This window comes from Lolium perenne, chromosome 7 (assembly GCF_019359855.2).
Source record: "Lolium perenne isolate Kyuss_39 chromosome 7, Kyuss_2.0, whole genome shotgun sequence".
NCBI classification, from domain to species: domain Eukaryota; kingdom Viridiplantae; phylum Streptophyta; class Magnoliopsida; order Poales; family Poaceae; genus Lolium; species Lolium perenne.
Genome location: NC_067250.2, coordinates 315919234 through 315947139, shown reverse-complemented (window position 1 = coordinate 315947139; position 27906 = coordinate 315919234). Strand labels below are relative to the sequence as shown.

Genomic DNA, 27906 nt, shown 5'->3' with positions numbered 1-27906 from the left:
TTATACAGTGTATCTATAAATCACTTTTGTGTCTCTGAATTAAACCAGGTACAAAGTCGATGCATGAAGAAATGAAATGCCAACAGTTTTAGCTAGTCGTTGTTGAAGTTTCAACATATCAATGTATCATCTTTTTAATGTTTGGATGAAAAACAATGATCGTGAAATATTGGCCTCTGATTACTAAATAGTGTATTCTGAAGCCTCACATGTATATATCACCCTGCTGCTGTGTCCGTCGGCATACGTCGCTAGCTTGGCCACCAACAACGGCATCGGTGGGGAAAGGGCGTCGAGGAATGAAAATGCATTTGCAAGTAGTCGAGTGATCCAGACCAGAAAGTTTTAATAGTCATGTAGCTGTTTCCTTGGCCACGTATGTAATAATATTAGGTCTTAGTGCCTCTTCTCTGTTTCGAGTTGACTTGAATCGTACGCTTGAATGTGAGCTGTGATGTGTGCCCTCATATTATTCATTTTGTGTTATATGGTCTGAATGCCCCAAAATGTTGAAAGGTTATGGCAAATTTTTGAGTTCTATAGTAATAATAAAACTTACATTGATTAATTAGCTAAATAACACTTTGAAAGCATTTGGGCGATAAATAAATAGAAATTATACCATGTATATCTATAGCTGGAGTTTAGCTGGAGTAGCTATCTAGGTTCAATCGATTGATCAAACCATTTGGGCAACATAATTTAGTTTAGCTGAGCACCATTCACCTTGTAATTTGCTTTGGTCTTCTTACCATTTTTTCTCACGGCTGAACAACTAACATAGAAAGAAGAGATTTGCCAATCTATAATTAACTACCATAATTAATTGAGTTGACCACCATCGCATATGGCAATAAATCCTCCCGATTTTAATGAGATATATTCCTAAATTTATGTAGGATAAATTACCGTCCTGTAAACAAGGAAAGGAAACAAAAATAGCGGGTAAGTTGAAAAAGTGGCGCCAAGGACGAAAACTCAGCCCTGGTCTCCTGTCTATAAATATGAAAGAGTGGTGGAGCATACCTCTTACGACGGTGGCGGGCAAGGAGGACACTCTGAGAGGAGAGGCACTCCATCGCCGATTTGATATCCGGAGGGCCGCCGGCAAGTTCTTCTTCCGATCAATAAGGTAATGCTTCCCACAACTTTTATCTCAAAAGAAGATCCAGTGTGTCCCCATCTTTAAATCTTTCCATTGCTTTCTGGCTGATCAAAAGTTCATGTGATGCAGATCCGCCGAGATGCAGGTCGCTGGACGTGTGGAGTTGTGATGCATCGACTAGATCGATAATTCTGTCGGCATGGATACATGACCGATTGCAGCAGCAGAGCAAATGGATGGTAGTTATGTAAGTGTGATTCACTGGTAGCAACCTAGTATTGATGTGGCCGAGGTCTTTGGTTAGCGGCATCTCAAATCGCATCTTGGTTAACAAGCACTTACAATATTAGCATAAAGAAATTCATTATGCCCCCATTGATGCCTAGTTTTTACTTAGTCCAAAAAAATTGCATCAAATTAAAGGCACCATATTAAGGGCCAAATGATCTGCTGCGACCCAACATCATCTATTCTCTACTACGTTATACTAATAATTAAACGCAGCATACTCAGAATTCAGAATATTTAGATAATTCAATACATCTTACACCTAAGATGCGAGAGTCATGTAGTTTCTGTTTCAAGAATGGTGTTAATATTGCATACCAGATATACACAACTACGCGACACAAAACATAATGTGTCTACTATAGTTGTGATCTATTATTGGTAGTCATATGTGTAACTACTAGATGTTTGTAATTTATTGATGAAAAGAGATCTCCATATTTTCATATTACAAGATTCAAGTTGAGCCTGCTGCCAGAATTTTTTTGATGCATTTTTGTAAGAGCCAGGTGGACATGTTTTATTCTTCACCCATGCTTGTAGTGACTTTATTTCCTGCTTCAATTTTTGTTTCTACTGCATTAGAGCAGTTTTTTGATGAAGTGCAACCCAAGTTGTGCACCGCCGCATGGTTCTATTTCAAAGAAGAACTAGAGGTTGCGTGCAATATTTTTGCCAACCATTCTTTAGTTCCATGTGTGTGTGCGATGGAATTGTTTCCACAACAGTCTGATTGATGCAAGAAAAACCCGAGAGAAGATGCACTAGATACGTTGATTTAGTCCTACTCCATACAAGCACAATCTACTAATACTAGATGCAAACATGCTTGCATTCTTTCCACTGCACTTTCCAGATCGATTCATTTTAGCAGGCTCATTTCAGACTAGGTGCTACAGGTGATGATTCCTTGCACCAAGGCTCATTTCAGACTAGGTGCTACAGGTGATGATTCCTTGCACCAGGAGCTCAAGTGAAATCGTCCAAATCGACAAGATTTTCTTGCCGCTAACTAACTCAAGGTAAAACCTTGAATTAGGATTATCAAGAAATCAGCCTTTTAAGATATGGCCTTAAGATATATATGGTTGTTTATGTCTTGTTGAATGTTTTAACTTTCTAGACATGCATCGACGTGATTATTGCTTCAGATGTGCTTTCAGCTTTGAGAGGAGGCTGGTTTGTTTATGTTGGTTTTAGATTAGACTAGCAGTTGTATGGTACTAACACATATGATATATCATATGTCTCTGTTCCATTATGCATACATTATTGCGATATTTTAGTAAATCTTATTTGGTACATATGCAGGTTCAAAATATTGTCTAGAGTTTATTATATGGATCTTACCAACTGACACCTTCAACAACCGCTCATTATCTGTTCTTAAGATGTAAAGCAACACATGAAACGAACCTCATGTTTCTTTCCAACTGGATAAAAGGGTTCTGGCTCACACATGCAGAGCTGTTTTTCGGTGGAGTAGAGTGACAAATGTGTTGGACTTATATTGTAATAAGGTGTGCATGCGCCAGATATTATGCTTGTGGGGCATTTACTTCTGTATTTGTATCTACCTGCAATCATCTTTTCTCATTAAAAGTACATGCGGGCGTTTACTTTTTTGAGCATATGAGACTATGACTGTCTTTGAACCTATGACTGTGTTGACCTTCATTGTGTATCTTATCTTGACATTTATATTTCTACCATACTTTATCTTTCCATCTATGTACTTCAACCTTCTCTCTACTTATCACATATGACTTAAAACAACTTCAGATTTGTTAAAACTGCTTTTGTATTTTTAATGTTTGCTTCTCTCACAACACTTGTTCATAGGTGTTGATTTTGGTGGAGCTTTCCGTGGTGTACTTTGTGTCGATAGATCCATAGTACTTTCATGTATTTGCTTTTACATGTGTAAAAAGAATGTGAGTCGCAAACTTGTTTTCTTATATTCCTGTGAAGCAACTTACTAACCTGTCATTCTTGGTAGGATGATGTATGGCTGAGAAGGAGCATATTCAGCAATCAGCAGGAGGCTGTGTGCAGTTGGCCGAGCGGGTGGCGACCGCAGTGGCATGTCCCCACTCACTCGAGCTGGCCAGACCAACAAGCCGAGAGGCACGCTACCCTTTCTCGAACCTACTGGATTGCCAGTACAAGAAGGCATTTGGGGGCCTTGGTGAAAAAATGGGAGGAAGGATAGCTAGATGTGCAGTACAAGATGAATTATGCCTATGTATGTGTAGTTGTTTTTTGTGTGGATGGTCACTAGTTGGACGACATGCTACATCAAGAAGATTCATTGATCAGTTTTCATTCATTTATTTCTAGACCAACATGCACATGTGAATATGCATATACGAGTTTGACAGGAAAGCATTTATATGAAAGTATATGAGAATCAAAAAATATGTTTTATACAGTCAAACGTGTATATTGCATAGGTTTGAGAGGAATAGAAACGACGATATGCTTATATTATTTGCGTATATGCCGACATACATTTTCTTCGGTGAAAACCGATTCACATGTACAAACCAAGAGACTAATTCTCTTGTGGATCCACAATTGACCAATGACACATGTAGAAAATATATGCTTTGCAGGACCTTATACCCCAAAATCACAAATGATGGATTCTAATTTACGACATCCACCCTGTTTTCTAGGCATCTTCTATGTATCCCTGGCCAAGCAAAATCTATAACTATCACACGAGGCTTTCATAATAATTTAATAGATAAATAGAAGACTCTTGTAAGTAACGGGGATACACTTCTAAATGTAGATATATGCAGGGGACAAATGGCATGATCAAAAGCCGATTAAATCATGAGCCGTTCCTTGTTTTAGGGAATTGAACCACGTGCCCTACGGACGAGCTTTCTTGCGCCGCTCCCATCCGTGCACCTAGTTCATGTGGCATCCATTGGGTGTTTTTCGCAAATTAAGCCCCACGTAGGTCACATTTTTCGGTTGGAAAATAAATATGGAGAATCCTACGACTGTACATAATGCTCATACCTAATAACACTAGCCTCTTCGTGCTCCTTTAGCTTGTTGAATCCTTGGGTACTACAGCGACGCTACAGTACAAAGTCTTTCACGTTGCCGCTACTCTCTCCGGGCTAGGACTCATGACCGTCATTAACAACGGGCTTTTTGCTGTATTTCTCCATGTTGCCAACTTTTTGGCACTATAAGAAAACATCACGAGCGCGCGGATGGTAAAAGAAAAGGGAGAGAAGCGCCGGATGAACCTCACCTAACGCGGGCACACAGATTCACACTAAGGCTAGACAATCCTCGTCCGTGCTCCATGGGATTAAATCATCCATTAATAAATATAAGAGTCGAACAAGCAACGGGGATACGTTTTCTAAATATAGGCAGTAGACAAATGGCGTGATTAAATCATGATCTGTTCCTTGATTTAGGGAACTGAAGCATGTACTCCGGTACACAAGATTAAATCACCCATTAATGTTATATATCCCGGTAAGTCCACTGTGCTACCTTCCCGTAAACTAATAAGGCAGGACCACGGATGGCGAAAACCAAAGTTATATAGCGGGAAATGAAAAAAGTAGCGCCAAGTTTCGTAATTTGAATGAAACCTAGAGGCCTATAAATATGGGGAGGGGTGTAGCCTACGCGTGCGTCGCGTGTGACTTAGACTTTGGCATCGTGGGTGAGGAGAGGGATGCGAGACAGGGAGAGAATGAGGGATGAGATAAGCCTGCTGAGGTCTAGCCCGGTCTACGTGGAACTCTGGCAGCACGCGATGCAAACGCATCCAACGGCGATCAACCAGGAGGCCGCGAGCGACGGATCCCCCGGGGAATACAATCATTTTCCTTTGACTTAAACTACTAGGCCTTCTTGCAGATTCCGGTATATCCGGAAATAATTGTCTTTCGATTAAAATATTTCAGACATTTCACTACTTCTTCCTCTATATATTCTGCTTTAGTCTATATTTTAGAAATTTTAGGACTAATTAGGAAGTCGTTTAATAATAGAGAATCATTAAAATTATAATTAAAATTAATGACAGACAATAGAGAATGTGATAGCCTTCTTCTCTGTGTTATTGTTGATTACCAAACTAAAATATAAACTAATATGGAATAACAACTTATTCTAAAATGTAGAATAAAAGAGAATGGAGGAAGGACACATCATTTCAGAAATAATTCAAATTATTTTTCTTTTTTTTGGGTTCAGATAGTATTTTGGCCATTTGGTCAAATAAAAAAATCAGACACTGATATTTCAGTGATTTGGACAATGGCTGAAATTTTTATGAAACTCAAATTCGGAACCACCCAAAGAATCATGTTCGTCGGTCAATCTTCTCTTTCCCGCGGCCTCGGGGGCCCTAAATTTTTCTCACTCCCCGAGGATACCCTCTCCACCGCTCCCATTAATCCCACGCTCCAGGATCACCTTCTTCGCCTACTCATGTCAGTATCCTCGCCGCCCCAAACCCCCTGGCGACTATCTAGGGCTCTCCCCCGGTACGTCTCTGCGTTTTCTCTTCTCAATCTACCTGGCCGCTCAAATCTTCAATCCGCGTATTCTTTCGTGTGTAGACCAGGCGACATAACCAAAGGCAATTGCAAGATATGTCGCCATAGCTCGCCCACGTCGGCGTCGCTGGACCCTCCTCATGCTCTGTGTGCCTCTCCCAGGGTAGGTGAACCCGTCTCGCCTTCCTCCTCAATTTATTTTGTTTGTTTCCTTTATTTCTCCAATCTAAGCCGGTCGACGCCGTCTGGAGTAGTTAACTGTCGGCGCAGCGCTCAATCCGAGCACTAATATCAAATCTTTCTGCTTAGTTCTAGCTCGCCGCCTCGACGATGCCGGACAGGAGAGGCGCGACGGTGCTGGACAACCTGCCGGACGAGATTGTCGTCCACAAGATCCTCATCAGCCTGCCGCCCAAGGACGTTGGCCGCTGCCGCGCCGTTCGCAGGTCCTGGCCCGACGCCACCACCACGCCTGAGTTCACGCTTGCGCACCACCGACGCCAGCCTCACTCCCCATCGTCGACGGGCTCCCCTCCCGCTTGTTAGTTTTCTTTAGTTAGGTATGATTAGCCTCGCTCCCCATCGTCGACGGGCTCCCCTCCCGACGCCACCACCACGCCTGAGTTCACGCTTGCGCGCGCGGGAGATCGAGGCCGGGGCGCCACTGAGAGATAGAGGGGAGGAAGGAGAGAGGGAGGAACGAGGCCCCGGCCGGAATTTTTTTCTTTTTTTTTTGTGTTTTTTTTGTTCTTTTTAATTTTAACTACTTAACCAAAAAAAAATAACTTAATTATAAGGATCATTTTTATAAGGATCATTTTTGCAAAAGGAAAATATGTGCAATAAAATTAATTCCAAGTGAAAATATATACTCAAATCATCATATTTGAATTTGAATAATTTCAACTAGTTCAAATAATCGGGGCGATAATGTATATTGTATTGAATTAGTTCAAATAATTTCAACTAGTTCAAATAATTACAAAGTTTGGAATTTGGAAGTTTGGCATGTTAAGTAAAAAAAATAACTTAATTAACAAAAACGGTAAAATGAATTAGTTTAATTTGAAATGAATTAGTTTTTTTACTTAACAAAAAATTTAAACTTAATCGGTACCCCGCGCGTATACGGAGGGGGCGGGGGCGGCGAGGCGCCGCCCTTCCGTGTACGCGCGGGGTTAATTTTTTTGTTTTTTTTGGCGAGAGAGAGAGAGAGAAACATGCACACCGACCCCGCGTGTATATGGAGGGGGTGGCGAGGGCCACCGCCCTTTCGCCACCGCCACCGCCCTTTCACCACCGCCCTTTCGCCACCGCCCCCTTTCGCCACCGCCACCGCCCCCTTCTTTACTTAATTAATTAGTTTTTACTACATGTTTTCAGGAGTGACATATGGCGGACGATAGAGCCGACCCGATTAGGGAAAACTATAATGCGGAAGTTGAGGCACATCTTTTCGGCATCATAAACGGCGACATTCCTTATGTGCTGGCCGAAGAAGATGAAGAAGAGAATGTCTCTTCTTATCTGAACCTTGACGGTGAAGGTGAAGGAACGGACACTGTCGATGGAGGTCAACCGTCGACAAACGACGATGGAGATAAGCAATTAGCAACCACCTCCGGCGAGGTATATATATACATTGAGCCTCTGGTGATACAAATTTACCGATTTGAATAAATATGTGTATTAACTCGACTCTCTTTCTTATTTTAGCCCTCGGCCGGATCGTCGAAAAAATCGGTGAAGACAAAGCGTGGCAAAACCAAGACGCTGAAACAAGGAGTAACATATAACATCGATGTTATCAGTGCAACCGGCAGGCCGCTGGAGCCCGAAGCGCATTATACCAAGTTCATCAACCAATGCGGAGTCGTTGTTAGAGACAACGTCCCGATCACCGCCCAGGAATGGCATGAGCCAGTGAAGGCACGTGTTGGTTTCAGTTTCGTCAGCAAGAGAACGAAAAAGGATTGCTGGAGAAAGCTTATGGAGCATTTCATTCTACCTCCGGAATACAACAAATACGATGAAGAGGGTAACGAGGTGGAGGGTGGACGTCAGAGGAGAAGGCTAGTCAAAGTGTTCGCTCTTCAGAAGATGGCCGAAGCATTCCGAACATACAAGAAAAATTTAGCGGCTAAATATGTCGAGAAGGGGAAGACTCCGGATTTCAATGGACAGTATGAGAAGCTGAAAAATGATTGGCCCGAATTTGTGAGGCAAAAGCAATCGGAGCATTTCAAGGCCATATCGGAAAAAAATAAGGCAAATGCGGCTAAGAAAACGTACAATCATATTATGGGGCCAGGAGGATACCGCCTTTCGGAGCCTAAGTGGCAGAAGATGGAGGACGACCTGAGGCAGCGAGGAATCCCTCTAGGTACAGAGGGATGGGACCCAAGGGCCAAAAGCTGGTGGTACGGGCATGGGGGATCGCTAGACCCGGTGACAGGGGAGTGTGTTCACCGACAGACAAAGTTTAAACCCACCGAAGCCCTTATTGACGCAATGACCAAAGCTCAAGAGGGGAAGATCAGGTTCAACAGAGAGAACGACGCGCTCACATTTGCCCTCGGGAATCCTGAACACGGAGGATGTGTACGAGGCAAAGGCGTCATTCCGTGGAAAGTAGGGTTTCCCCAGGAAAATGACCCATACAGTTACCGAAGCCGTAAGAGAAAGATGGATCGGGATGCAGATCTTGTGGGGCACTTGGCATCGGAACTCTATGAGATGAAGAAAATTGTGACTGAACTAGTAAAAGAAAGATCATCGTCATGGCCGCATGAAGATCATCCAGCGTATGTCGGAAGCCAGCAGCGGAGAAGCAGCGTGGCTTCCACGGAGGCCCCGCCGGCTGATGCTAATGCACCCTTGCTGGCCCCGGCTGGTGCTAATGCACCCTTGCTGGCCCCGGCTGGTGCTAATGCACCGACGATCGATATTACTGCACCGGAGCCTCCTCGCTACCCCGTGGACGATGTAAAGGAGATGAAAGAATGTGATCTGCATTATCCAATGGGGAACATTTCTATGAAGGTAGCCATCGGCACTGCTTTACCCTGTACACCTGGAGCACTCCACCACAACAACCCCATTGAAGATGGTTATGCTCGTGTCACGGTGGAAGACATAGTCCAAGGATTTGAGGACCTGGAGATTGACTATGCTACACCCGAAGGGGCGAAAAGACTTGGAGATTTCAAGCGCCAGTTCATTCTATGGAAAAAGAAGTTCATCAAGTTTCCAGGCGAGGCGCCAAGGCCAACAAGTCCACCCCCCTCCGGTGGTGGTGGTGGTGGCGGTGGTTCACCTACACCTCCTGTTGGAGATATGCCCGAGAGGCAATAATAAAACAGTTATTGTTATATCTTAATGTTCATGATAAATGTTTACACTCCATGCTATAATTGTATTAACCGGAAACATTGATACATGTGTGTTGTGTAGACAACCAGAGTCCCTAGTAAGCCTCTCATTTAACTAGCTTGTTGATTAATAGATGATCATGGTTTCCTGATCATTAACATCGGATGTTATTAATAACAAGGTCATATCATTAGGTGAATGATGTGATGGACATACACCCATAATAAGCGTAGCATATGATCAAGTCATTTAGTTCTTTATGCTTCAAGCTTTAATATGCATAGTAACTTAATCCTTTGACCATGAGATCATGTAAATCACTTATACCGAAAGGGTACTTTGATTACATCAAACGCCACTGCGTAAATGGGTGGTTATAAAGATGGGATTAAGTATTCGGAAATTATGAGTTGAGGCATATGGATCAATAGTGGGATTTGTCCATCCTAATGACGGATAGATATACTCTGAGCCCTCTCGGTGGAATGTCATCTAATTAGCTTGCAAGCATGTGAATAGTTCACAAGAGATGACATACCACGGTACGAGTAAAGAGTACTTGTCGGTAACGAGGTTGAACAAGGTATGGAGATACCGATGATCAAACCTCGGACAAGTAAAATATCGCGTGACAAAGGGAATCGGTATCGTATGTAAATGGTTCAATCGAGCACTAAGTTATCGTTGAATATGTGGGAGCCATTATGGATCTCCAGATCCCGCTATTGGTTATTGGTCAGAGAGGAGTCTCAACCATGTCTGCATAGTTCACGAACCTTAGGGTGACACACTTAAGGTTTGATGTCGTTTTAAGTAGATATGGAATATGGAATGGAGTTCGAATGTTGTTCGGAGTCTCGGATGGGATCCAGGATATCACGAGGAGGTCCGGAATGGTCCGGAGAATAAGATTCATATATAGGAAGTCACTTTCCAAGTTTGGAAAATGATCCGGTGCATTTATGGAAAGCGCTAGAATGTTCTAGAACCTTCCGGAAGAAATCACCATGAAAGGTGGAGTCCCGGTTGGACTCCACCAACCCTAAGTTGCCAACCAAGTGGGAGGGTGGAGTCCATGGTGGACTCCACCACCCTTGGCCGGCCATCAAGGGGGGAAGGGGAGAGTCCCTGTCCCTCTAGGTTTCGTCCATAAGGCAGTTTTTGAATTGGGGTCTTATTCGAAGACTTTGGGCAAACCCTTGGGGTTCCACCTATATAATGAGGAGGAGAGGGAGGGGGCTGCCCTAGACTTGGCCGCACCACCTAGGGCTCCCCTGGCCGGCGCCCTAGCCCCCCTCTCTCCCAAACCCTAGCCTCTCTCCTCCTCCATCTTCTCCCACAGCGCTTAGGCGAAGCCCTGCCGGAGATCTCCACCACCACCGCCACCACGCCATCGTGCTGTCGGGATTCCGAGGAGGATCTACTACTTCCGCTGCCCGCTGGAACGGGGAGAAGGACGTCGTCATCAACACCGAACGTGTGACCGAGTACGGAGGTGCTGCCCGATTGTGGCACCGTCAAGATCTTCTACGCGCTTTTGCAAGCGGCAAGTGATCGACTACATCAACAACGAGATCTAATCTTGTAGGCTTTGGAAATCTTCGAGGGTTAGTCTCATGATCTTCTCGTTGCTACCATCTACTAGATTGGATCTTGGCTTGTTCTTCGTTCTTGCGGTAGGAATTTTTTTGTTTTCTATGCTACGAATCCCATCGGTGGTATCGGAGCCAGGTCTATGCATAGATTGGTTCCACCAGTAGAACACAATGGTTTTGTGGGCGTTGATGCTTTTGTTGTCTTTAGTTAGTGTACTTTGCATCTTGCGGGATGGTGGGATGAAGCGGCCCGGGCTAACTTTACATGACCGCGTTCATGAGATTTGCTCCACGCTCGACATGCAACTTGTATTGCATAAGTGGCTTTGCGGCTGTCTGTCTCTCTCACCATAGTGAAGATTCAATCTACTCTTTCTATTGACAACACTAGTATCACCGTTGTGGTTCATGTTCGTAGGTAGATTGGATCTCACTCGAAAACCCTAAACCACGTAAAATATGCAAACCAAATTAGAGGCGTCTAACTTGTTTTTGCAGGGTTTGGTGATGTGATATGGCCATGATATGATGATGAATATGTATGAGATGATCACTATTGTATTGTGACAACCGGCAGGAGCCTTATGGTTGTCTTTATATTTCATGTAGTAGTATTATTTCAAAGTAGTTGTAATAGTTGCTACACGTGGTGGACAACCATGAAGACGGCGCCATGGACCTTGACGCTACGCCGACGATGATGGAGATCATGTCCGTGCTTTGGAGATGAAGATCAAAGGCGCAAAGACTAAAGGGCCATATCATATCACATATGAATTGCATGTGATGTTAATCCTTTATGCATCTTATCTTGCTTAGATCGCGACGGTAGCATTATAAGATGATCCCTCACATTAATATCAAGATAATAAAGTGTTCTCCCCTCGTATGCACCATTGCTACAGTTCGTCGTTTTGAAGCATCTCGTGATAATCGGATGTGATAGATTCTACGTTCACATACAACGGGTGTAAGCCATGTTGCACACGCGGAAATACTTGGGTTTGCTTGACGAGCCTAGCATGTACAGACATGGCCTCGGAACACAGGAAACCGAAAGGTTGAACACGAGTCATATGGATGATATGATCAACATGTTGATGTTCACCATTGAAGCTACATCATCTCACGTGATGATCGGTTTTGGTGTAGTGGATATGGATCGTGTGCCACTAAACAACTATGAGGGATGTTGTATTAAGTGGGAGTTCATTAGTAATTAGATTAAAACTTGAACTAATTATCATGAACATAGTCTGAATAGTATTTTGAATTAAATTTGTAGAATTGGCATCCGTTATCTACCATGCGCTAGTCTTGTAATTGAGATAGAAATACTGTTAAGTATGACAAGAAACTTTACGGACTGGTACCGTATTATTAAAGAATCAAGAAATGATTAAGTCTTATTGCAAACTTTTAGTAAACCTCACATTGTTGATTCAAAAAGCAATGGTTTCAATTAGTACCTAAAGTCATCTTGTCTCCGTGAAACTTGAAGTTCAAATCCGTTTGAAAAGTAAGGAGCTGGAAATTTTGTTTTCAGAAATAAGCAAGGTATGAGATATATGTGATATCTAAGACCTTATTGCAAGATCATAGAATATAATCTAGTGAGACTACATAAACTCATAAGTTTTATGGGAATGTACGAAGGTTGAAGACGCCAGGCATCCCAATCCTCCAACTAGTTGGGCACTAACGATATTCACATATCCATGAAGTGGTCATCCTTAGTATGCACCGTTGCTAAGACTCATCGTTTCGAAGCATCACGTGATGATCGGGTGTTATAGATTCTATGTGTGCATACAACGGGTGCAAGCCAGGTTTGCACATGCGAATACCGAGGTTAAACTTTACGAGCCTAGCATGTACAGACATGGTCTCGGAAAGTCGTCTTGATTTGATGGATAAAATTATGAGTGAAATTATTCATCACATTACAAAGTTACTAATAGTGAAATCTGAAACACTTGTCATATGATGATCAACTTCAAAGTAAGAACCTCAAGGTCATTGGTATTTGACCAATGGACCTAGAAGTTATTGAAGGTGAAGTGTTTTCTGAGAATGAGGAAAACTAAAAGAGAAACTACAAAAGATTTTGGCAGAAAGAAAGAAAAGACTAGAAAGTCTAGCTCAGGTGTATATAGATGATATACATGTTATGAATGTATTCCTTGATTGGTCACACAATGAAGTTCTTGGGTATTTGTACCAGATTGGTTGGTATGAGATGTCATACAACACAACGCAATACAAGAATACAATGGCCGAAGTGACTGATAAGGAATGTGGTAGAAATGCACGTCTGGAACAAAATAAAGTGTTATTGTGTTCGTCGTTGGCATTCTACCTAGCTCTTGAGATTTATAATAAAGAACTTCATAATTGTTATTTAGCTCTGGTCAAATAAAAACAATGAGTTGTTCAAATTATGACCTTACTCCATGTACGATGGATAAGTTATTACAAATCTTAATGGTGAAACACACATACATAACACTGACGCTAATATGCCGTAAGGCAAATGATTTGAATTCCACTTATTAGTGGAACCGCCATTTAGGTCATGTTAGAAAGGAACGCATGAAGGAACTCCATGCAAATGGATTTTTGGAGTCATTTGATTTTCGAATCGTTTGGCGCTTGCAAATCTCTTCTAAAGAGAATGACTAAAATACCGTTCATAGGCCAAGAGTTGAACGGGCAACTAACCTAGTGGATACATACATGATGATATATGTGGTTCACTGGGCATAGTTGTGTGCGGGAGATTCTTCTACTTCATGAAAACTTCCAACAATGAATTGAGTATATATATGTGGATATATTTATACGATAAGGAAGAAGTTTGAAACCTTTTGAATGGATTCAAATAAATTTCAGTATGAAGTAGAAATCATCGTAATAGAAAAGTCAAATATCTATGATTGGATCATGGTGGAAATATTTGAATTACGATATTTAGCAAACATCTAAGAGAGTTATGAAATTGTTCTACAACTCACGTTTCTCGGAACACCATAGTTATGATGGAGTGTTCGAGAGACGTATCCAAACTTTGTTGGATTAATGATGATATATTTGATGCCATTATATTTTGTGGATTATGCTTTAGAGACTACCGCTTTTACACTAAATAGAGCGTCATCATAAATCCGTTGAAATGACACCATACGAGTTATGGCATAGGTATAAACCCTAATAGTCCTTTCTTAAATTTTGGTATGCATAGCATAAGTAAATAAGTTTACAACCAAAATCGGATGAATGTCTTTGTTGGTTATCCCAGAGAATTGATTGGAAATTCCTTCCACTATGGAGACAAAGACAAAAGTGTTTGTCGATGTTTCTTACTTATTTACAAGAAATTGTTTCTAGCGAAGTATTTTGAGTGGGAGGACAATGGAACTTGATAAGGTTTATGAACCTGAGCATGATGATCAGAGTAGCGCAGCATCGGAAATGGTTCCGGAAGCGGCCACGAAGATCATAGCTCCCATGTCTACAAAGAGTTATAGTCATGGAGATCGAAGTACCTATTGAACCTTGTAGGTATGGTTTACTTTGTGATCAAATAAATGATTTGTGAACAAAAGATTGATTTTGAACAATGATAAACCATCTACATACAAAGAAGCTATGATGGGCCCTGACTCTGTTAAATGGCTAAGAGCCATAAAATCCAAGATAGGTGAATACTTTTTGAAAGTAAATGTATCTATAAAATTGATGGACTTGGATGGAATATTCTTGAAGAAGCTCGACTTGTCGAAAAGTTGTTTATGACAAAGTTCAAAGAGCTGACTGCGATAAGATTAGATCTTCAGCAGCGATGCTTATAGTCTATGCGGATTGTTCTAGTAATCGCTACATATTTCTTTTATGAGATATGCTAGTAGGATGGAAAAATACATTACTTAACAGAAGTGTGTATTAAAGGTGTATACAAGATACAACTGAGAGTTTTGCTAGTCCGTAGAATACTAAAAAGGCATACAAACTTCACTGGATGAAGTGAGTATCACGGAGTTGGAATCTTCACCGGATGAAATAATTAAAGAGTTATGATTTCATCAGAAACGATGGAGAAGCTTGCATTTGCAAGAAATTAAGTGGGAGCGCTGAGACATAGTTATAATATTATATGTGGATGACATATCATTGATTATAAATGATGTAATTATATACTTGATTAAAAGGTTTCATTGAGAATTAACTTCAATGAAAGGATATGGACTGAAACATATTTAGTGTCAAGATCTATGAAGATAGATTGAAACACATAATAAGTTTAAGTTAAAGTACATAGAATGAATATTGAAGTAGTTCAATATAAAAATATTAAGAAGGTGTTCTTTTAATGTGAAGGTTTAAACAAGACTTGAGTGTATTTGACACTCGATGAGTAAAAACACACGAATAATATGTACAAAATCAGATGTCCTGTGCTCTAAGGTGTTAAGAGCATATACCAGAATGATTCATGTAATGATCATTGGACAAACAGTAAGAATATCCTTGAGTGCTTTAGAAGAACCAAGGATATTAGTTTTGTATGGGGAAATGACAAACAAATCGTTATAAGGTGTTGCACCGATATTAGTTTGGTCACATATAAAAATGAATTTCAAATCTCAATTAGGCTAAGTGTTCATTAGAAGGTAGCACAATGCTAGATTTAGATGAGTTCTAAATATTGTGACGGATTCTACAAACGGAGGCAGAGTATGTCATTGTTTTGACAATGACTGAGGATGTTAAAGTCAAGAAGTTCTTGGAGAACTTGGTGTAGTTCCGAAAGTGTCAGAACCTTGAAGCTATATTGTGTGTGACAATATTAGTGACATATTTCAGACCGCGGAATTAAGGTTCCACCAGAAGACTGAACATATATGATTAATGCCGACTCATTTGGAAAATGAGTGATGCGTTGAGACGCAAATGAATTGCAAAATACATACGTTTCTGAGCATGTCAGATCCGTTGACTGAAACCTCTCCCGTGAGCAAGACATGATAAGCACCAGAAGGCCAAGGTGTTATATCTTTACATATGTAAACTAGATTATTGACTCTAGTGCAAGTGGAAGACTGTTGGAGATATGCCCGAGAGGCAATAATAAAACAGTTATTGTTATATCTTAATGTTCATGATAAATGTTTACACTCCATGCTATAATTGTATTAACCGGAAACATTGATACATGTGTGTTGTGTAGACAACCAGAGTCCCTAGTAAGCCTCTCATTTAACTAGCTTGTTGATTAATAGATGATCATGGTTTCCTGATCATTAACATCGGATGTTATTAATAACAAGGTCATATAATTAGGTGAATGATGTGATGGACATACACCCATAATAAGCGTAGCATATGATCAAGTCATTTAGTTCTTTATGCTTCAAGCTTTAATATGCATAGTAACTTAATCCTTTGACCATGAGATCATGTAAATCACTTATACCGAAAGGGTACTTTGATTACATCAAACGCCACTGCGTAAATGGGTGGTTATAAAGATGGGATTAAGTATTCGGAAAGTATGAGTTGAGGCATATGGATCAATAGTGGGATTTGTCCATCCTAATGACGGATAGATATACTCTGAGCCCTCTCGGTGGAATGTCGTCTAATTAGCTTGCAAGCATGTGAATAGTTCACAAGAGATGACATACCACGGTACGAGTAAAGAGTACTTGTCGGTAACGAGGTTGAACAAGGTATGGAGATACCGATGATCAAACCTCGGACAAGTAAAATATCGCGTGACAAAGGGAATCGGTATCGTATGTAAATGGTTCAATCGATCACTAAGTTATCGTTGAATATGTGGGAGCCATTATGGATCTCTAGATCCCGCTATTGGTTATTGGTCAGAGATGAGTCTCAACCATGTCTGCATAGTTCACGAACCGTAGGGTGACACACTTAAGGTTTGATGTCGTTTTAAGTAGATATGGAATATGGAATGGAGTTCGAATGTTGTTCGGAGTCTTGGATGGGATCCAGGACATCACGAGGAGGTCCGGAATGGTCCGGAGAATAAGATTCATATATAGGAAGTCACTTTCCAAGTTTGGAAAATGATCTGGTGCATTTATGGAAAGCGCTAGAATGTTCTAGAACCTTCCGGAAGAAATCACCATGGAAGGTGGAATCCCGGTTGGACTCCACCAACCCTAACTTGCCAACCAAGTGGGAGGGTGGAGTCCATGGTGGACTCCACCACCCTTGGCCGGCCAACAAGGGGGGAAGGGGAGAGTCCCTGTCCCTCTAGGTTTCGTCCATAAGGCAGTTTTTGAATTGGGGTCTTATTCGAAGACTTTGGGCAAACCCTTGGGGTTCCACCTATATAATGAGGAGGAGAGGGAGGGGGCTGCCCTAGACTTGGCCGCACCACCTAGGGCTCCCCTGGCCGGCGCCCTAGCCCCCCTCTCTCCCAAACCCTAGCCTCTCTCCTCCTTCATCTTCTCCCACAGCGCTTAGGCGAAGCCCTGCCGGAGATCTCCACCACCACCGCCACCACGCCGTCGTGCTGTCGGGATTCCGAGGAGGATCTACTACTTCCGCTGCCCGCTGGAACGGGGAGAAGGACGTCGTCATCAACACCGAACTGTGACCGAGTACGGAGGTGCTGCCCGATTGTGGCACCGTCAAGATCTTCTACGCGCTTTTGCAAGCGGCAAGTGATCGACTACATCAACAACGAGATCTAATCTCGTAGGCTTTGGAAATCTTCGAGGGTTAGTCTCATGATCTTCTCGTTGCTACCATCTACTAGATTGGATCTTGGCTTGTTATTCGTTCTTGCGGTAGGAAATTTTTTGTTTTCTATGCTACGAATCCCATCACCTCCTTCACGTCAGCCGACGCCGCCCCCCAATCCACCTCCGGCGGGTAAGAAGCCGCCGCCCCCCAGTCCGCCTCCGGCGGGCACGCCGCCCCCCAATAATCCACCTCCGGCGAAGAAGCAGAAGCAGTCCTGGACTATTAACCCGGACCCTTATGTACCTAAGACCACAAAGGTACCGGAGCCATCACTGAAGCCTCTCCTCCCAAGGCCTTGGGAACGTAGTGTCGAGGAAAGTGACGCGGCCGCGGCTGCTCACCATGAGAAATGGAAGGCGGAAATGAAGGCGAAAAGAGAGCCTGAGCCCAAGCCAGTATTTTCTGAGAAGGAAAAAAAATTGGGCTAAGTCATTTTTGAGCACACCGTCCCAAGCCGAGAAGAATATGCCTGACGACTATGGACGTGAACTTCGTAGGCAAGCACTCATATTGAAGAAGAAGAAAGACTTGGCGGAGAAGGAGAAGAAAGCCTTGGAGAAGGAGAAAGAAGAAAGTAAAAAAAGCGGGAAACAAGTTGCCCAGCTCGGGGAACAAAATAAACAATCGATCCCCCCGCTCATAGTGAAAGCCGCCGGTCCGGATGCTGAACTAATGGACCCCGCTATCATAGAAGCTGCGGCAGCACAGGGAATGACTGTAACGGGTGCAAGAGAAAAAGCGGCCGAGATCGGTATGACTCTTCGTGCAGTGTTAGGCCTTGAGGAGGCGCCAATGAGTGAGTTAGCAATTACATATGTACCGAATGGGCCTCTCGTCGAGCCTGCGCAGGAAGAGGATCTACCAGCATAAATGCAAAATCTGCTACATTGGTACAAGGGTTACATAAAAAATAACGCCGGCAAAGAAAATATTTATGCGGAAGTTAGACATGAGCATCACTTCAAACATTACTATGTAACAGTTCATATGAGTGAATTGTTCCAGCTGTTCAATCTGCGCGAGCTCGACAAATCTATCATCAGTTGCTACGTTCTGTAAGTGATTTATTTCTACCTCATCTTGTTCATTGCCTGCACTATATATATTGTCCTAACTATATTGTTGTGTACGCTATTATGCAGAATGAAGATTGGGGAATGCCAAAAAAGGAACATCCATGATGTTGGGTTCATTGACCCACATATCGTTAATGGATATGTGTTAGAAAGACACCCTCGCGACGTGGAGCAAAACCTGTGGGATTTTCTTACAAAGCAGCAACTCAAAAATCAAATTCTATTCCCTTACCATTTTGGGTGAGTGTTTCTGTCTTGAGCACATTCTCTTTTGTTTACTCCATGCATGGTATGTCTAATCGATGAGTTATGCATGACTGTGCATGTATTGTGTCCGCAGGTTCCACTGGATTCTGCTCATAATTGAATTTCACACCTCCAGAGTTCTCATCATGGACTCTCTGAATATGGATCCAAAGCTTTGGGTCGACATGAGAAATATGCTGCAAAAGTAATTATTTTCAATCATTTGCGCTCTATATCGATCGGCCTCTTTCGTTCATTTCCTAATATGAAGTAATTAATAACTCCCTTGTTCATTTAATTTTCTTTGCCCTGTAGGGTTTGGAGACGGTTCTCAGATCAAACGGTCGGTGAATTCAAAAAAGAGCTAGAATTTAGAAGGTTACTGTCTGGGGATATTCAGCCACCGGGGACCAATCTATGTGGATACTATATTTGTGAGTTCATCCGGAGATACACCTCTGAGCGGAAGCCGTCGGATAACAACGTCAAGAGGAATAACTTCCGGAAGACGCTTAGTCCAGAAGCTCGCTTCCGACCAATTCAAGAGGAACTAGCAGGATTTTTGATGAGGGAAGTCCTCCATCCTAAAGGAGAACACTGTTACGAGGACGTAGAACTTCTGATGCCGTAAATTGTGTATGGAAACTTGTTCGAAATTGTATATGGTCATCCGAGATTGAATATATATTGTATATTCCTCTTGAATTCTTCTTGGTTCTAATTTCAAACTTGTTTGAAATTGTACATTCATATGCATGTATATAGTAGCGTAGAATATGTGTACTGAAACTTCTTCAAAATTAAAATAAAACACAAAATAAAATATAAAAGAAATAAAACAATACAAATTAAAAAGAGACCAGATTTAGGGGGGGGGGGGGGGGGCTAAAACCCTAAACATGCGGAGGTCTTTAGTCGCGGTTGGCCCCGACGCACGCCTGCCGCCCACGTGGACGGGCCTTTAGTCGCGGTTCGTAAACAACCGCGACTAAAGGGGGGGCCTTTAGTCGTGCATATTTAATCTCGGTTGCGCAACCGGGATTAATGGCTGTTGCGAACCGGGATTAATTGCCCTTTTTCTACCAGTGGTTGGAGACGAGTAAAATGTTTCATGCTTATAGTGGTGCAAAAGGAAGCTTGTTAGACTTTGTTGGAGACGAGTAAAATGTTTCATGCTTAGAGATCGTCGTCCACAAGATCCTTGTCAGTCTGCGGCCCAAGGACGTTGGCCGCTGCCGCGCCGTTCGCAGGTCCTGGCGCGACGCCACCACCACGCCCGAGTTCACGCTCGCGCACCACCGCCGCCAGCCCTCTCTCCCCATCGTCGACGGGCTCCCCTCCCGCTTCGTCGTCCTCCGTGCTGGCAGCGGCGACGGCGCCGTCTCCGACCAGCAGCTTTGGGCCTTCCACCCGAACCACACACTCAGTGGCTCGATCTGCCTACACGCCGCCACGGATGGGCTCCTCGTTGTCTCACACGGATGCCGGTTCCACATCTACAACCCGGCCACCTGCCGGCACGCTCTGCTGCCGCAGCCCGAGCATAGTCTCCCGTGCCACAACATACTCGGCCTCTACCGGCACGGAGCAACCGGGGGATACAGGTTGCTCTGGTCTTCAACGAGGGGGCATGAAACAACGTTGCACGTTGTCACTGTGGGATACAATGAGTCGAGGAGCGTTAGGGTCACAATGCCGTCCTCGCCTTCCCTAGAGCAGGCAGTGATCCAGGGGCTACCCCGGGACACCCATTACACCGGCGCCGCCACCGATCATCCGCCGGTCCACTACCGTGGCAATCTGCACTGGATGCGCAGACATCGTGGCGCCACGGACAAAGCAGACATCGCGGACATCATCGTGTTCGACACACAAGCCGAGTCGTTCTGGTTGATACACGCCCCTGTCAAGCTTGCTTATTTGGATAAGCTGTTCGACATGGAGGGGAAGCTTGCTCTGTACAGCATCGACCACCGCCTCACCGCTATAAATGTCTGGGTGATGCAGGACTACGAGGCCGAGATCTGGACCTTCAAATTCCGAATTGATGTGTCAACGGTGGAGGCATCACGGCAACTTTACTTAACTTCTTACAAGAAGAAGAAGAAAGGCATCACGGTGGAGGCATCACGGCGCCCGGGTGGTGCCGTTCCCTCGTTGGAGGCGCCGTTTTGAGATAGTGGGTTTGGGTGGATGAGCTCGAGGCGAGGCGAGTGCTCGGAGTCTTTCTCCCCGGCGGTAACTTCCAATTTCCATGCGTGCTCAGGGAGAGCGATCTACCTCCGACAGGTACGGTGCCCTCTGATCCGGGGCGAGAAAGCAGGGAGCTTTCTTTGGAGGTGGAAACAGATGGTGCCTGGGCTTTGCTTGGCCTCTGGAGGTTGACGATGGTGCGAGTCCCTCAATGGCAGCCTTCTTCACCAGCTTCGACGCCTCTCTAGTCGGATCGCAAGACTGGACAATGATCTCGGAGCTCAAGCTGTGTTTCACTCTTTTTTCTTGTTTTGCTTGTAGCTTTCGGTTCCTGTTAGCTGGTTTTTCAGCATCTTGTATCAACTTGCTGAAAAACCGGGAGTGGTTTGTAGTTTCACCCATTCATGCTACGCCACGTTATAGGTCCGTAAGAGATTTCCGTAAAGCCTGTCCGTAGGTGTAGCATTACTCACAAAAAGTGGTTCTCTCTACTCCGGAGTAGATTTCTCAACGCAACTTAAATGCTGGAGTGAACAACTAGCATTGCAAATTCACAGCGCATTTTCTCTTGTTTCCAGAATTAAAATCGAACAACTAATAACCCGACGCTAACAATAACAGTTGGTGCTTATGTTTTTTTTCTTGGACATCATTTTAATGTTATGAACTATGGAGTAAGTATTATCAGAAACTTTTCTATTGTTCCTACACCCAAATTTACTTGCAGATTGCATGGTTAAGATGCACTTGTTGGATAATCAATAATATGGTTGTGGGCATGGGTCATCCTCCTCCCAAATTTTATTTCACTATTTATCCAGACTATGTGCTACATCATCCGCATCTCGCCTAACAGCCACAAAGCCGACCACTCTGCACTCCAGGAAGGAACGACCCCTTCTAAACCCCAGCGCTAGAGTGCCGTTCTTCTTCACCTGCAATTTCGCCACAAAATATGGAAGAAATCCCACCTAAATCCATTCATAATGAGCCCTCACTGATTCCAAGTTGCTATGAATGTTGTGTTTGACAAATACATGCATGCATTGCTTCCAACAATCTCAAAGCATACACTTGCGCAGCATCAGTATATCAGGTAAAAACACTTCTTATTCTTAAAAAAAAACAGACTCCCTAGGATTTTCTATTTTTTTTAAATAATACTTGACCAAGATGAGGAAAGAAAGATGATTTATTGATTATATGAGTTCTCGGGGAAGGCGGTGCCGACAAACTTGAAGAAGCGCTCCGAGTAGAATCGAGGTTCCACAGCAGATATTGACAAGGGGTTATACTTATACTTGATGGACTTATATGCATGCTCAATCTTCTTCGTCATGTTGTACTTCTGCAGAATATCAATGATCCCTATGTAGAGTACGACATCATAAACATGATGGAGCGATTTGCTGCCATCCTCTTGTTTATCTTCTTTCTCCGCTCTCGCCGGCATGTTGACTCCTAGCTGGATCGGAAGCCTATCAAATTTCACAAAAAATTAAATCATCTCAGATCATATATTAGCGTTGGAAGAACATGAGTATTGACCTAGAGAAATTAACTAATGATGACCTTCCTGTGCCTGGAAGCAGAAGATCAACTTCCTCGAAACATGCCGATGACGAACGCAGGCGGCTTCCCCTGATGTGTGGGCCGACAGAAGCTGGACCATTTTTGTTGCTGCCTCGCTGCAGCAAAATCAGCCCGTCTTGATAGTTATAAACGGAATTCTCCTCTGCGACATCTGCATTACCGATTTCAGTAAGGAAAAAAAATGCTTTTGCAAAATAGGTTAACTGGATAACTTACTGAGAAATTAAGATATACATTCCATGCTTACCTGCTTCTGAAAGAACGGTTAAGTTATCTGGCAAAATGCTTTCACGACATGATGATCCTATTTGTAGGTTTCGACGAGCTCGGTAATGGAAACCAAGAAGTAAGCTGTAATCCATTATACCATGGTTCCTTAGAAATTCGCTGTCGATTTCAATCTGCCTACATAGAGTAAGAACAAAACATGATTGTTACAAACAAAACTGGTCATGATAATATACAATCTGTTATTTTAGAGTAAACATGCTTACTTAAGCAAAGCACCCCGCCAAGAAGGCTCAAGATGAAACGAATAATTCAGATCCAAGTCTTTCAGCGTCGTGTTCTCGTCGATTTTAATTTTCTCTGTAGAACGTCCCAAAGATGAACCTTTTAAGTCAAATCTTCGATGAATTCTTAGTTCTGTGCAGAACATGTTGCCCATTACTACAAATTGAAACTGCACATATAAACAACAAAAATCAACAGTTCAGTTTCTACATTATTTCAGAAGCAGTAATTAGAATAGGAAATATCATATATAACAACTAATATTCTTTTAAGATTGAACGAAAAGTACTACCTGTTAAAAAAATATATAAGAAGCTTTAGACAGTATATGTGCAACTTTGGCTATCATTATCAACGGTGACATGTTATCTAAATTCAAAAAGTAATTATATTATTGAACTATGTCCCCAGAAAATTCAATAGTATTATTTTGATATGATCAGATTAAAGAGTTTTGTATGTAGTACCAGTTGAAATCATTTTTTTTTTACAAATTCGAAGATTTTTTTACTTTTGAAATAAGACATTAGGGAGTAGAAATAACAGTTAATAATGCATGTCACTAGCTACCTTTCGACCACTGGAAGGTGTCACCCGGTGGAGGCCAAAAAATTTAGTTACGAGTGTATTCTCATAGGTTTGGACATGACGATAATAGTATGGGAGCATACGCAGAAGAACCTGCATGGTATCAAGTAAATACAATGTCTCACATGTAAGAAATTTAGTATGCAAGAAAGAAAAGTTTAATTCAAATGCTAATATGATTCATAAGGTGAACTAGGAAACTAATTCAGATAAGCTAAAAGCTCAATGTCCATTTAGGATCAAGTGTTTTGGGTGAGACAAGCAAGCTCCAGATCATTGAAATCTTCCTATTCCTACATATCAAGAGCTGAAGTTCAGTAGACAATGAGAACCTGCACTTCTGATTTCCGAAGAGTCTTGATCATGAACCGGTCGTCCTGCGACAAGAAAAAGATACTCCCACTCTTTCCAGGAGAAGATAGCTCCCTAAGTGCATCACTTCCACTAATGGAAATCATGTAGTCTGCTGTATCAATCTTGAACATCTCCCTCAAATTTCTATAATCAAACACTGGCAATAAATTAGTACGTACGTACGTCGTGTAATGTTCTGAAAAAGAAGAAAAGTAGTGCAAGGAAGCAATCAATAGCATTGCAGAACAAGGTTCAAAGATACTACTGCACAATATAGCACGTTGAAAGAAAAGTGAGGCACAAACCTGAAAACCATTGGGCAGTAGTCCTTCCACTTAAAATCTAGAGCACGATGTGAAGGAGTAAGCTTTGATCCGTTTTTGGGGAAGTTCATCCAGAAATTAGCTTGGTGACCATAATCAGAAGTTCGCACTTCACGCTCCGGGATCGGCGTAATCTTTCCAACCGTGTACCTGAGTAGTGCGATTCAACCTTTTACTGATCACGAATATAAACTAGCTCATTTCGCAAAAAAAGAATATAAACTAGCTCTGTCAATTGTCACGTCGATAAAAGGAAGAACATAGTCATAGATTACAGCAATACTGTACTAGCTAGAGAAGGAAACTGTGGAGATTGGGATGCCCTGCACTAATATGCATCAATTAGTTACCTGATTCCAAGCTGCAGACAGAGCATCAGATCGTAGCTCCGGTGGCCTTTAATTATCGTCTCTCCGGGCCTTTTCGCGGCCCTTCTGAGGCCAAGTTTCAGTTTCTTGGAGGACGATTCCGGGAGGCTCCACTTATCCAGCACAATCTCGCTGATTAGAACTCCCTGCGCGTACTCCCGTTCGAGCACCGGGGAGGAGCTAGAATCTTCACATTTCATCGTCTTGTCAGGACCTCCGGTGACTCCGATACTCCGGCGTCTCTGCAGAGACGGCTTCTTCTTCGTCGGAGGCCGTCCGAGGCCGGAGTTCCTCCTGGACAAACCCGCCGCCGTTGGCTCTGCATCCGCGGCGGTGCCGCCGAAGGAGAGGTCAGGGAGCACGCCCCTCATCCTCAGGTCGTCGACGAGGGCCGCGGGAACCGTGTGGCTGAAGGTGCCTTTCCCGTCCTTGAGCCCCCTGGTCCATGTCCCGAGGTAGCACCCGCCGCCCTCCCAGGTGTACAGCCCGTACCCGTGCGCCACGCCGTCGAGCCAGTTCCCCTGGAACGAGTCCCCGCCGCCGCCGCCGGCGGTGCCCCTCCACGTGACGACCCCTTTGCCGGACATGAGGCCGTTTCTCATGGTGCCGACGTAAGTGTTGCCGTTGGCCCATGTGTACCTGCCATGGCCTTCCATCTGCCCGTGAACCCAGGAGCCCTCGTACACGTCTCCATTGGCGTGCGCCTGGAGCCCGAGGCCGTGCTTGCGGTCCAGCTTCCATTGGCCCTTGTAAGACGAGGATGAGTTGGCGTCGACGCGTGTTCCTTGGCCGTCCATGAAGCCGGCGGAGTACTCGCCTTCGTAGACGGCTCCCGATGGCCAGCTTGTTGTTCCATCGCCATGCCTCATCCCCCGTCTCCACCCGCCGCTGTAAACGCAGCCGCTGCCGGACCAGACGTATCGCCCCGTGCCCTCCGGTACTCCGCATGACAGCGTGCCGGAGTAGAGGTCGCCGTTGGGCAGCGTGAGCTCTCCAGCCGAGGCAGCGGCATCAGAGGCCGCAGAGTCTGCCCTGTCATGCATAGTATCCCCACTTATTTGGGGCTTTCCTGCAGAGGAATATGAAATCAAGGCAGGCAAACATATCTTCATACATGAATCAACAATTTGCTAGAATTAACTCAGGTTGTACATGCATGTTGCAACTGATTTTCATGTACCCGCCGCAGGAGATGTGCGCGTTCTGTATTAATGTTGCAACTGAAATAAACGGAAGGATTATGTATGAAGGTTGACTATCTTGCTAGTGGTAGTTGTAACTTACATTGCTGATTGATTGGTATGATATGTATGTACAATATACATGAAATCAATGGGGCTTACTGAACAATCGATGCGGTTGCAAACTTGCAATGCGACGCCAAGGCACGGAGACGAGGAGAGGAAGAAGACTATATGCGCTTCACTTCTCTTCTCCTCTTGCGTATAATATATGCAGGGGATGGGTTGTCGTTCATGGCTGTTCATGGCTGCCAGCTGCTGCTGCAGTTCCTTGTATAGCAAACGTGACAAGACAAATCGACCAGAGAAATCTATTTACTGTAGTTTTTACGTACCGATGAAGAAACTGGTCGATCTGATGCACATGGCGGCATGGCGCCATCCGCCATGTGAGATTTGACCGCCATCCCTCTTCTCTCTCCGACCCTCTCTATTCGTGTGCATCTCTCCATTGGGAGGTGGTGCTTCGGCTCAACGTGCATATGCACCTATCATAATAATGAATTAAAAAACAAATTAAAAATGTAAAAAAATATGAAATACAATTTTAGGTGTACATCTCGATAATTTATGTTCATACACAAGTTTTCGTGAGAAAACAACATTTTATGTGTCTTATGTAAAAAAGAGAAAAAAATGGCTTATACGTAGTCGTGTTGGAGCATCAAAATTTATCTCATTTACACTGGACATAAGAAATATTCTTTTCTGTGAAAACTTGTGTGCGAACATAGAATGTTTAGATATACATGTAAAATTTTATTTTACAATTTTTTGACACTTTAAAATATATTTTTACACAACAAGCTTATATGCACCCCGTGAGCCGAATTGGATTTCCCCTCTCTCCCTTGCTACTAGTTTCATACTCGATCGCTACTTGTGGGTAGTATATGAAAATGAAGTACGTACGCTGATTTGCTGACACACCTACACACAATAGACATATATTTATATCCTGCAGCTACTTATTGCAATAATGTTCACCCTTACTGAACACGTACGGCACAAGTATATACATATATGCTCCGTTTTGTTGTATAGTAACATAAGAACAAGGAAAGAAAAGAAGAAACATTTGGACGATCCCGCCGTATATATACATTTCATTCCCTTGTCGCGTGCAAATGGGAGATATACTAGTAGAGCATATTGTTGAATATAAATATAATGCCTAGACTACTTCCATTAGATCGGTCTTTTGGTTGAACTGGCTAGGGCATCAAACCTATATGGTATAGCCATGAGGTCTTGAGTTCAAGACCCTGCTCGCGCAGTATAAAAAACAAAAGAAAAGATTTTGCGGCTTGTGCACCGAACCCACGCTAAGAACTATAATGCTTAGACTACTTCCATTAGATCGGTCTTTTGGTTGAACTGGCTAGCGTATCAATCATATACATACACTGCTTTGCTATACACAACTAATGGAAAAGGAAATCAATCAATCATATCGTATGTTGGAGGTTGTTTTAAAGGTGTGACTAATTCTTTATGGAATCTCGGTTGCAAATCATGGCTAGAGCGAATCATGAATCAATCCAGCGATCAGGGTTCTTTTTCTCGGTTACGACCCAACCCATATGCAAGTAGTTTTATGGTCAGCACGAATCACGGCACAATCCTATTATATGAGAGTCGAGCGAGAAACAAAGCTAATTCTCAGTCGACCAAGAATTAACATTTTCTTCTCCTTTTAAGCAAAACTGATATTTTTGAAACGATAAAAATAG

The 27906-nt window shown here is 43.1% G+C and overlaps 2 protein-coding genes across 5 annotated transcripts; one reads left to right on the top strand and one right to left on the bottom strand.

Annotated features, from left to right (window-relative positions):
• Positions 1–6264: 6264 nt before the first annotated feature.
• LOC127314994 (F-box protein At5g18160-like) lies at positions 6265–21175 on the top strand. The gene is made up of 2 exons (XM_051345536.1): positions 6265–6380; positions 20251–21175. Exons 1-2 carry the CDS (start codon positions 6265–6267, stop codon positions 21173–21175), a joined length of 1041 nt encoding a protein of 346 aa, XP_051201496.1.
• A 1079-nt stretch (positions 21176–22254) lies between these two features.
• On the bottom strand, positions 22255–26568 carry LOC127317754 (phosphatidylinositol 4-phosphate 5-kinase 9). Of its 4 annotated transcripts, XM_051348355.2 has the most exons (10): positions 26276–26568; positions 26085–26152; positions 24915–26001; positions 24547–24714; positions 24220–24385; positions 23870–23980; positions 23281–23468; positions 23034–23191; positions 22766–22937; positions 22255–22671 (listed from the first exon to the last, which is right to left on the bottom strand). In XM_051348355.2, exons 3-10 carry the CDS (start codon positions 25973–25975, stop codon positions 22386–22388), a joined length of 2310 nt encoding a protein of 769 aa, XP_051204315.1. In that variant the 5' UTR covers positions 25976–26001; positions 26085–26152; positions 26276–26568; the 3' UTR covers positions 22255–22385. The 4 variants fall into 4 exon arrangements, with proteins under 4 accessions (XP_051204315.1, XP_071679080.1, XP_051204313.1 ...); XM_071822979.1 differs by having other exon boundaries at positions 24915–26152; XM_051348353.2 differs by lacking the exon at positions 26085–26152.
• Positions 26569–27906: the final 1338 nt, after the last annotated feature.

Coding starts and splice junctions, on each gene's coding strand:
- LOC127314994 (XM_051345536.1), top strand. CDS start 6,265: ATGCCGGACAGGAGAGGCGCGACGGTGCTGGACAACCTGCCGGACGAG. Junction 6,381..20,250: donor CGCTGCCGCGCCGTTCGCAG/GTCCTGGCCCGA, acceptor CGCCGTTCGCAG/GTCCTGGCGCGACGCCACCA.
- LOC127317754 (XM_071822979.1), bottom strand. CDS start 26,044: ATGAAGATATGTTTGCCTGCCTTGATTTCATATTCCTCTGCAGGAAAG. Junction 23,981..24,219: donor TTCGGAAATCAGAAGTGCAG/GTTCTCATTGTC, acceptor GATACCATGCAG/GTTCTTCTGCGTATGCTCCC. Junction 23,469..23,869: donor CACCTTCCAGTGGTCGAAAG/GTAGCTAGTGAC, acceptor TTATATGTGCAG/TTTCAATTTGTAGTAATGGG.